The sequence below is a fragment of the Hydra viridissima genome, unplaced genomic scaffold, assembly GCF_058129835.1.
Source record: "Hydra viridissima isolate aposymbiotic clone 2 unplaced genomic scaffold, HvirCarnegie_v1 scaffold_15, whole genome shotgun sequence".
Classification (NCBI taxonomy): Eukaryota; Metazoa; Cnidaria; class Hydrozoa; order Anthoathecata; family Hydridae; genus Hydra; species Hydra viridissima.
Window position 1 is genome coordinate 8750017 of NW_028324314.1, and position 11006 is coordinate 8761022.

Below are 11006 nucleotides of genomic sequence, written 5' to 3' on the forward strand. Positions count from 1 at the left end.
TAAATATAAAAAATTTATAAATCTGTGAGAAATCGACAAATTTAACTTTTTATATACCTTTTTTATTTTAATTAAGTTAAAATTTCGTATCACAGGATGCGGAAAAAGTTTCCGTGAAAAAATATAATTTAAAAAGATTCACGGATTTTTTTAAAATATTTTTTCAAAAGTGTGTTTTTAGTATTCTAATATTAGTTTTTAGTCAGAGCTTAAAGAATTTGTTTTTTAGCTAAATAAAATTTAATTTGAACTGAAAGGCTGAGTAATTGTTTTAAATCCAAACACTGTACTGGTAACACTGTACTGCACTGTGATTGGTAAACTTAATAGACAGGGTTTTAAGAGACTTTCTACGCAAATTAGCTTTACATTTTAATAAAAACTGCTTAAAAAAATTTAAGCTGCAATTAGGATAATTGAGATTGTTGTTCTGTAGATGCCATTGCCTCTTCATACGATGGTAGAACATATGTTGGAAGATGCACGTCTAAAATGAACAGCCGATGCATTTTTTATTGCAATTGGAAACAACAGTTTAGTTTATAATAAAAAAGTTTAAAAATTCCTGGAAAAGATTAATTAAACCACGCGGTGTAAGTTTATATGTAAACATCAACATTAACTAGAATCTTATTTTGCAAACTTACAATTCTCTATTTGAATATTTATCGCTGACTGTGTACACTGATACTGATAAATTGGAGGATCTTGATTTTCATCGATGCAAGGTAAGAAACTTGAGCCAAGAAAAAAGGGACCAATACATTGTTCTGTGTTTCTATTAAACTCACAAGTAGGTTGAATACCTGGAGTTTCACTAAGCTGAATCTGCCTATGAAAGTTACGATTTTCAGAATTTTTTTTCAAGATTAAGAAACACAAATGAGTGAACAAAATCGAAACAGCAACTACTAACACTATTATTCCACCAGGAAAAATTTCAAAATCGGTTTTATTTGCTGCTTGATAACTGACCATCACAATTCCAATTACAATAAGCAAAACTTCAATTACCAATGAGACAACGCAGCACCTAATAAAATGACAGGTGATTTAATATTTGTAAGTTTACTTCATAATAACCTAACTTAATAGTTTATATTAGTTTAAATACTGTTAATACTTGTATCTTTTTAAAAATGGAATATCTTAACAACCGTTAGGGTTTCGAGTGAACCTTTTGAGTGAACAAACATATAGAATAGCTCTGAGGCTCGATACATAATTAAATTAAGTCTAACTGAAGAGATTATACAGTGTTTTTTTATAAATTTAGACGCACTCATTTTTTTTTTACATATATATATAAGAAAATACTTAAAATAAAAATAAAATAAAAGTGCTGCCGCTAATTTAATAGAGGAAGTGAAACTCTATTACAGAGTACCTTAATTTTTTTTACAAGATGTTTATTACTTATTCTATACCAATTAATACAAAAAAGATAATTGATAAGCTTGATTTTATTTTATTCAAAAATTTAGACGCAAAATCAAAAAAAGTCTTATATCTCGTTAATTGATAGTTAATTAGTAGTTTTTTTCCGATTTTTCTCATTAATAGGCCTATATTAATTGATTTTGTCAAAAAACCTTAAATAAATATGACTTACCTGGAATTAGTTAATCATTATTTAATAAATAAACAAAAGTTAAGTTAGTTTTGCACTAAAAATAGGCAAAAAATGGGCAAAAAGGCGTATCACTCAAGGTGAAAGATGGCAAATTATTGCTCACATCAAAGAGGGAACCAAAAGTAATAGAGAAATCGCCAAGTTAATTGGAGTTTCTGAGAAATGTGTTCGGACAACGAAGCAAAACTTTCATCACACTGGTGGAGCCAGCGAGAAAACGAGGGCAGGTAGACCCTTGTCAACCACCAGAAAGGAAGAGAGTGCCCTTTTTAGAGCTGTCAGAGCTAATCCAAGAATTAGTTACAAAGAATTGACCACAGAATTCAACACAACACGAAATACATCTATTTCTCAAAGTACAGTCCGCCGAATACTTATTAAATACAAGATCGGAGTCTACTCTGCTTTGAAGAAACCGCTCCTGCGTCCATATGATAAACAAAGGAGACTAAAATGATGTCGTGAAAGAAAGTATTGGACAGTAGAACAATGGAAAAACGTTATGTGGAGTGATGAGAGTAACTTTGAGCATATCGATCGCAAATCTAACATAACAGTCAAAAGAATGGCTCACGAAAAGTATTACGCCAGGTACATTAGACCGAATGTACAAACTGGAGGAGGCTCGATAGGAATCTGGTCATGCTTCAATTACAAAGGTGTTGGTATGTGCCAAACATACACCGGAAGAATCAACTCCAGAATATACGAAAAAGTACTGGAAAACAACCTAATTCCATCAATTGACCTGCTTATGCTCAATGATAAACCATGGAAACTTCAACAAGATGGCGCTACTGCACATACTGCATACTATACAAAGGAGTGGTTCAACGATAATAACTCAAGAGAATAACGTGGCCTCCATACTCACCTGATTTGAACCCGATTGAAAACATTTGGACTTGGATTGACCGTGAATTGACAAAGGTTCAAATTTCCACACTTGGCCAGCTAACGGACGTCCTTAAGGAGACCTGGTATAGGTCTTCTTAAGGATGTCCTTAGTCGTATTAAAGCAAAAGGCGCATACACAAAATATTGATTGGTTCATAAATTACGCCTCCTAATGTATCGTGCGTCTAAATTTATGAATAGTTTTTTTTTGTCTTATTTTTTTAATACCATGTAGTTGTACCTAATTATTACTTAGTATTTGTATTTTTTTGTAAATTTTTTAAAAATTTTGTATTCTGTATGTATTTATCTAATAAATAGAAAAAAAACTAAACCGAAATCTTTTTTTGTCATTGGTTTATCGTTAAAAAACTAAAAATTTCTATTCTCAAATATGAGTGCGTCTAACTTTATGAAAACCTGTGTGTGCGTGTGTGCGTGTGTGCGTGTGTGCGTGTGTGTGTGTGTGTGTGTGTATACACTATATTCCTTTGTTAAAAAAATCATGTAAAATGCTTCCAGGAGCTGAATTTTTAATCTTATGCTGTGGCTTGCTTTTTCCGATAAACCTGACTGTTACCAGTAATTATTTTTGAGTGTTGTTTATTTAAAAAGGAATTGAGGCATAAAATATTTGCTTCGTAAGGACTTATATGTCCTCACGAAGCTATGTATATCAGTTCTATCTTTGTGAAAAAATCGAAAAATTTCATCTTGTAAAATACTTTCAGCTTATGATGTTTGAAATCTTTGTTAAAAATACTTTTAAGTGTTTATATACTTTTAAGTAATTTTTGTTAAAAATACTTTTAAGTACTTTTAACAAAAATTTCAAACATCATAAACTGAAAGTATTTTACAAGATGAAATTTTTCGATTTTCTTCACATTACACATTAAAATATGTAATTACTTAATGTGTAAATACTTAATGTGTAAATACTTAATGTGTAAAAAATACAATAACAATGGTTTTAGTTTTCTTACAGCATTAAAAAAAATTTCAAGTTAGAATGTTAAGCATTGATGTTTGGCTTTAAAGAAAAATAACCAACTTCTATAACAATCAATAAAGAATAGAACTTTCTTGATTTTTTCTAAAATAAAACTTTTTATGCTTTTAAAACAGCAACGCTTTTGGTTGGACATGTTTCTATATACATAAATTTGATTCTACGCGATTCTAAGCCATGACTGTTAGGATTAAAATAAAAAAAAGGAATGCGAGATATGGGTTTTTTTTTCTGGAATCTTACAGCTTTGTATATCTTAATATATAAATTATTTTAAACTCGCTCTGAAGTTTGTCGTTTATTAGCAGATGCTCAAAAATTTGGTGCAAATTATTTGTATCATATTTCAAAGTATGTGGGAAAAAAGTTTTAAAGGAGGCTTTCTAATGGTAGCATGACAAAACAGTTGCATATTACAATGTTCACATTTTATAATATCATATTTTGAAATCTGCAGCGATAATCACTGAAGGATTTTATAACGAGCTTTTAGAGAGTGGACTCAACAAAAGTAGAACAATGTCTGTATTGCAAAGCCTTTAAAAATTCCTCAATCATTTGGATAAGTTTACAAGTAATTTACCATTCAATCAAAATGTTTAACTAAGGTTTTAGATTTTTTGAACCTCAACTTTAATGTAACTTATTTTAGGTAAGCTGTTGTTAGCTTTAAAGTTAAGAGCATTCATGTGGAAAAAAGTATTCAAAAAGTCTTTACTCTAAGTTATATTGCTGAATCTAATTTCAGCATGTTTTAAAAAAACTCTTGTAACCAAATAAAAAGAATAGAATATTTTCGAGTTTTCTAAGTTGTATGTGTTTAAATATTTAGATAGATGGTGTTCTTTTGGTATCAAGAAAATTGAAGCTTCATAACTTAAAATTGCAATTGTTAATTTAGAGACATTTTACAATACAGGATATGTTTTACAAAAAATGACTTTTTCGATTTTAACAATGAAGTGAACAAAAACCTATACTAACAATAACCTATGCTAACAATAATGCTAACGAGGCTAAGAATTTATGTCAAGACCCTGTTCAAACTAAAAAAACTAGAAAAGATCAAAGGGAATTTGGCCTCAAATGATTTTTTTAAAAATACCCCTTTCATTATATATAAATACTTATTTTCTCATTAATATTTGAAAAGATCCAAAAATTGATAAAAAAACAGATTCAGATAATGAGCTAATCTCATTAAAAACTTACTGTTTCCTGTTGAGTAGATAACCATCAAACCAATAAACTGGATTGCTCCCTATAGTGTGCATTGGTGGTATGTAAAGTACACTTCATTAAATCACCGGATGAAACGCTTTACTTAAATCTACAAACACAATTCCTGTATAGAAAACACCACTGGATGGTTACATCCACTGGATGGTTACATCCAAGAGTTACTTCAAAAAAAATTCTTCTTTAAGTTGTTAGTGAACTGGTGTATATTGTAAGGGCAGAAAAAAGTGTTTGCTTTGTTTGGTTTTGTTAGGGTGTTTGGGTGTTATGATTTGGTTGATTGGGATGTGTGGTTTGTTAATTGTTCGGTAACGGTAGATTCCTCAACTTCTAACACTTCAGACCTATGTTAAGCTTAAAAACAAAGTCTGAACACAATTAATAATGATATAATAATTCCTCAATTTAAATATACTGGTTTTACTTTTCTTACCTATAATACTTAACAAGTATCTCAAATATTTATTTCAAGTATATTCTTTTAATATTTAAAAATACAGATAATAATATACAATCAAAAGTTATTGAAAAATATTCCTTATCACCTTTGGAAATCATGACCGTAGTGTCTATTTATATAAAAACTCTTCACATATTAAAAAAATTCTCTTCCTCTTTGTAAATATTTCTTTATTTCTTTTTTTTTTTTTTTACTTCTTTCAAAATCTCTTTCCTCTCTTTCCCAAACTTTTAAAAATCTCTCAAGTATTATCCAAAAAAATCCTTATAAAAATTCTCCCATAAATCTCCCAAAAATCCTCTAACTTTTCTCCACCGTTCTTATCCTGTGTCTTTTCTATGCAGATGCATCTAAATCAGGTGTTGCTTTAGATAATGGGTTTTATCTTAAGAATTGTATAGTGTTTCTCTTTTGATCCCCGAGCCATGATTCTTAAAAAAAGGCTTAATATTGATTAGAATTTGTCTGTGGTTTCAACTTGTTTGTAAAAGTTATAAAATAGTTGCAGAATTGTTCCGTACATTATTAATTGAACTATTATCATTTTATCTGTGTAGTTACAACCGGTTTTTTGATCGTTATTGTTTTAAACTTTGATGGTGAGACTGATTTTTCATGCAACTGTACATGTGTGTACACCTGGTGTTTATCGAAACGGGAAGAGCTAGAGGGGGTCTGTCTCCCCCTTTCTATTTTCTACAATCAAGTTGTTTAAATGTAGCAAAATTGCGAGTATTAAAAACTTTGCTTAATTTCTACAATAGAAAATCTTTGCAATCGCAACCATTGTAGAATGAGCCTCACTCACTTATTACCATGGTACTGATTATTGGTCATTTTTTGGAATTCGCTATCAGAAAGGGAAATAACTAAAAACAACATGTTATCAAAATTTACATTTACGCTTAAATTATATATTTTATATAAAATTTGTCATTTATATTCTTAACAAAATTGAAAAAGCTGAAAGGAAATAATAATAACACACCTAGCATTTTGTTCTGCATTTCTAAGTTTCAAAATATCATAGAACTCCAAATATTATCCATAACTATTCCCATAATTTACAACCGATTTATTCAACCAATTAAATCAAACAAATGGTAAAATCAAAGCATTTCGATCCTACATAAGTCTTTCTATTTTATAGATAATAAGCTCTTTTATCAATCGTGAAGTTTTTATAGCGCAGCATAATATCGGCATTTCAGCGTTCTTTAAATAATCCGTTAAATGCTGGCAAATGAAGTTTAACTTGTATTGAAATGTTTTGCACGCGCAGTTTTCAATGGTACTAATTAAAAGCTCGACCGGTAAAAAAATGGTATTAATTAAAAGCTCGACCGGTAAAAAAATTCAGATTTTTAACGGTCAGTCACAAAAGTTAAAATCATCCCTGAAAAAGTCGAATATAAAAAAAGTAGACAAAAATAATCTTTGTGCACTCTGCATATGCAAGTATAAGATATATTTACTAAGCATGCGCGGTGATAAGTAAAAAAAAAAAAAAAAAAAAAAAAAAATATGTTTTTGAAAAATAAAGTTCCGGTAGTAAAAAATGGTTGGTGATTTGCTTTTTCACATTAGCATACGAATAAAAACAAGGAAAATTAAAATGTTACGGTTGATGTTGAACCTAAAGGAACGAACGAATGTTAGGCACTCTTACCCAGTGGGCATGCATCGTCCGCATGACGTCGTAAGACGTCCGTAAGACGTACGTAAAACCTCCGTAAGACGTCCGTAAAATGTCGTGCTGACGATACATGCCCACTGCGTACTAGGGAAAAAAATATCAATACTTATTACACGCAACGTAGATAACGCAAGCAGCTTGCTCAAATGAGTGACTGTTCTCTTTTTAATTTTTTGATTTTTATAATTTTGTATCAACTTCAGTGTACCTGAGTACACTGAAGTCGATTTGATCCAGTGCGTTAATTTCCGATGCTGGTCTAAATCCATTTTTTCATCATCTCAAAATGGTCTGCAGATACAATTCTTGTCGATGATATACGAAACACTGCAAATAAATTGGACACAATGAACTATATTTTAGTGACAACATATTATGAAATAATTTCGCTTAGGAAAATTAATTATCAAAAATTTAGGCTCTTGACCTACGCTAAAGATAAAATAATTTAAATTTAAAAGTAATTCTTAGCCTGAATTTATTTATCGAAATTACCTATGAACTTATCTATTAAATTCATCCAATATGATTAAAACAAATGAATAGTAAAATCAAATCAAAGTGTTTTGAATTTTAAAACAACTCCTTTGGTATGAAGTATGTGACACTATTACTGACATCATTTGTATCATTTTTCAACATTCTGTTTTCAATCTTAGCCAGAAGATAGTGATTCATTTTCTGATAATAAAGTTAGTTGTGATGGCAAGATAAAACGGAGCTACCGATAGCAAGTCACTGATCTTTATTAAATATCTGTTAATTTGAGCCTTCTGCTCTAAAACCTAAAAGTATTGTGGATTGCAAAGTATTTTTTAGAGGTCTCCATCTTGAATTGAATCAAGAGTTGACCTAACTTGAAGGATAGGTCGCGCTGTCAGACTATTCCACTTTTTTTTAACAGCGATAATTCCTATTTGTTTCAACTGCAAATAATGAAAACTTCGATTCACTTATAGTATTAAATATATTATCCAATCATACGAAACTAGTTCTGTTGCACACGGCTATTGTGACAAATTTAATTTATTTATTAAGCTTCTTCCACACAAAAACAAACTTGTTATTCTTCTAAACTTATCTTATATGTGTGTGTGTGTGAGTGTGTGTGTGTGTGTGTGTGTGTGTGTACTTGTGTGTGTGCGTGTGTGTGTGTGTGTTTATATATATATAATATATATATATATATATATATATATATATATATATATATATATATATATATATATATATATATATATATATAAATAACGTTATACATAAAATATTGTATATAATAAAGTTACAGTTTTTTAAAGTACAATAATTATTTTATCGACTTCTAATATTTTTTTTAGAGATGATATCTATTCTTTTAAACATCTCCTGGAATATTAAAATATGAAAAAAATATTTTATAGTAATTTAAAAGCATTTAAAAATGTCTAGCTGATGACAACTAACGCAGAAAAAACTTAAAAGTCTCATGATGAATGTAATGTTTTATTTTAATATGAACGTTTACGCATTCATTAATATTTTTTTGATTAATTGGATAGTTAAAACGTCCAACGAGAATGGATAATTAAAAAATTTCGATTGGTGAAAGCTTCACAAAAAGTACCATCTCAAAATTTTGGCCATACAGCAGTGAAACATAAAATCTCTCATAAAATTGCATTAGAGATTTTAGCCATACAGCAGTGAAACATAAAATCTCTCATAAAATTGCATTAGAGATTTTAGCCATACAGCAGTGAAACATAAAATCTCTCATAAAATTGCATTAGAGATTTTAGCCATACAGCAGTGAAACATAAAATCTCTCATAAAATTGCATTAGAGATTTTCATAGGTGGCAGGAAAATAATGCTCCAGGCTATTAAACTTTAAAACTATTACGATGTAGAAAAATAGACCATTTCATGTCTACCCCAAGGTTGCAAGTAGCCAAAAAGTTTGTGCTGTGGGTTGAAAATTGAATAATAATTCCAGAGTCTCTGCTATAACCGAAAAAATTGCAACATTATTGAAAACATTAATAAAATGTTTACAAATTCTGTTTGTTTTGCACAATCCAAGTGACTACTAATAGTACTTAACGCAGCTTAATGAAAAAATTAAATTTTGTGTTTTTATATTTTTGTGATTTCTATTCTTTAAATGTTTGTTTACTACAAAATTATCTTAACATAAACTTAATGATTGTATATGATCATTTGTAAGTTAAATCTTAACAAAATTTTTCTTGATTATATAACAAACTAGCTGGTCAGTACTCGGTGCCGTCCAGTTACTGACCAGCTACTGCTTGTTTGTTATATAATCAAGTAAACATTTAAAATTAGAATCTAGATATTAAAAATTTACAATTATCTAAGCCTGCCATCCCTTTCTGAAGTAGTTTCATTTACCCTTACTGTTGAAGCATAATCCATATTTCCTTTGAGTCTAGCATCCCTTTCTGAAGCAGTTTTACTTGCCCTAGATGCTGAAGCATGATCCCTCATTTCTGTGACCCTGGGATCTCTTTTTGAAACAGTTTCACTTGCTCTTACTGTTGAAGTATGATCCTCTTTACTACAAACCTCTTTGCTCTATCTTCATCTGTATACATTACTCTAGAAACAGACATCCTTCTTGAAGCGGAAGTGGATTTTCCCAGTAGGGATTTTTTTTTAGGAGGCAACAAAAACAAAATATTTTTAAAGAGCTAAAAATAATAAGATTTTATATTTGGTATATTTATTCCCAACAAATAATATTGAGTTGCCATAGTGTGGTTTAGTTCCCAAAAATATGACTACATAGTTGCAAATATATTTATGATTAATACAATAATGTTTTATATCTAATAGCTGGAAAACCCGGCGCATTGCACCAGGTATTCCACCAAGTCAAAGGGTGTTGCAAAGAGTCGTTAGACCTAAGGAACTCATTGATTCTCTGAAGAGAATCATCTCGTTTTTTAGGAGCAATATCTCAAGTTTGTCTGGTCACCGGCAATGACAATTGCAAACTCATTTATTGTTGGTGCATTGAAGCGGCCATGAAGCTGGCCAGCAGGCAATTTTTCTTTTCAAAAATTTTTTGTCCTACAGTACTGGTTCACTGGCTTAGGGATATCCATGGTCAGTGAAGGAATGTCACTAATGAATTCAGGGAGTGAAGTTACAACTAAATATAAAGTTTAAGCACATTTAATCACTCCCCACAGAGTTGGCCACACTCCACCTTCACCTCCTCGTGGGAAGCAAGGAGTGGTCGGAGGGGGCTGGAACTTGGTTCCTGCCATAAGCATGCCATAACCCTGAACATGTAGTTCAGGGGCAGCCATAACCCTGAACATGTAATCTGAGGTGTTCTAAAACTAGCCTAAAACCTTCCCTGGGAAAAATTAAATGTATGCAAAATTTTGTGAGGATTGGATCAAAACTGTTTATGTGGGTATGTTCTTTATAAAAATCAAATAAAAATCATACCCACATACACAGATACAACTTTGGGCTTTATGTATTAGATTACATAAATTAACAGCAAAAGTTTTTCAGAGATTTTTTTTTTTTGATTTTTCCAGCCTACCAATAAATTATGTAAATAAGATCTTCACCCTAAATATACAGATCTCAATTAAAATGCTTAAAAACAAAAAATTTTCCAAACAAGGACTTGTCAAAAGTGCCCCTGGCATTATCATGAGTGGAAAGTTTGCTGGATTTGGAATGGGAAGTTTGAAAATACAGAAAACTTTTCTTTACTATGATTCCTAATAATTTATTAAAAATCATAAAAAATACAACTAGGCATGTAAACCTTTGGTTAAAATGGATTTATAGAGCTTTGAAGTTGTATTTATACACGGTTTTTTTAAAATAATGAAACCTTAGGCTTGTTAGAGCTTGAGGTTTCTTAAAACTTTGTATCCATTTCATTAGATTATTATCATTTATATGAAAACTTGTATTAACATGTAATAAGTTATTACATAAAACATTTTTTTGAAAAAAAATAAGAAAGATTTATGTTGTTCTATTTACAATTATTTTTTAATAACTTCATTCATGTCCTTGCATTTTTTAAAATTATCTTC

General features: G+C 30.1%; 1 protein-coding gene across 2 annotated transcripts; it reads right to left on the reverse strand.

Moving 5' to 3' along the window:
• Positions 1 to 264: 264 nt before the first annotated feature.
• Positions 265 to 6641, reverse strand: LOC145193361 (uncharacterized). Of its 2 annotated transcripts, XM_090073130.1 has the most exons (5): positions 6230 to 6641; positions 4755 to 4872; positions 917 to 1033; positions 648 to 832; positions 265 to 487 (listed from the first exon to the last, which is right to left on the reverse strand). In XM_090073130.1, exons 2-5 carry the CDS (start codon positions 4814 to 4816, stop codon positions 408 to 410), a joined length of 444 nt encoding a protein of 147 aa, XP_089929256.1. In that variant the 5' UTR covers positions 4817 to 4872; positions 6230 to 6641; the 3' UTR covers positions 265 to 407. The 2 variants fall into 2 exon arrangements, with proteins under 2 accessions (XP_089929256.1, XP_089929255.1); XM_090073129.1 differs by having other exon boundaries at positions 648 to 1033; positions 6230 to 6626.
• Between the last annotated feature and the right edge of the window lie 4365 nt (positions 6642 to 11006).

Bases quoted from the DNA above. Each gene is read 5' to 3' on its own strand.
- LOC145193361 (XM_090073129.1), bottom strand. From the start codon at position 4,816: ATGCACACTATAGGGAGCAATCCAGTTTATTGGTTTGATGGTTATCTA. The intron at 1,034-4,754 runs GTAAGTTTTTAA...TCATTTTATTAG, and splicing joins TATCTACTCAACAGGAAACA to GTGCTGCGTTGTCTCATTGG. The intron at 488-647 runs GTAAGTTTGCAA...TGTTCATTTTAG, and splicing joins AAATATTCAAATAGAGAATT to ACGTGCATCTTCCAACATAT.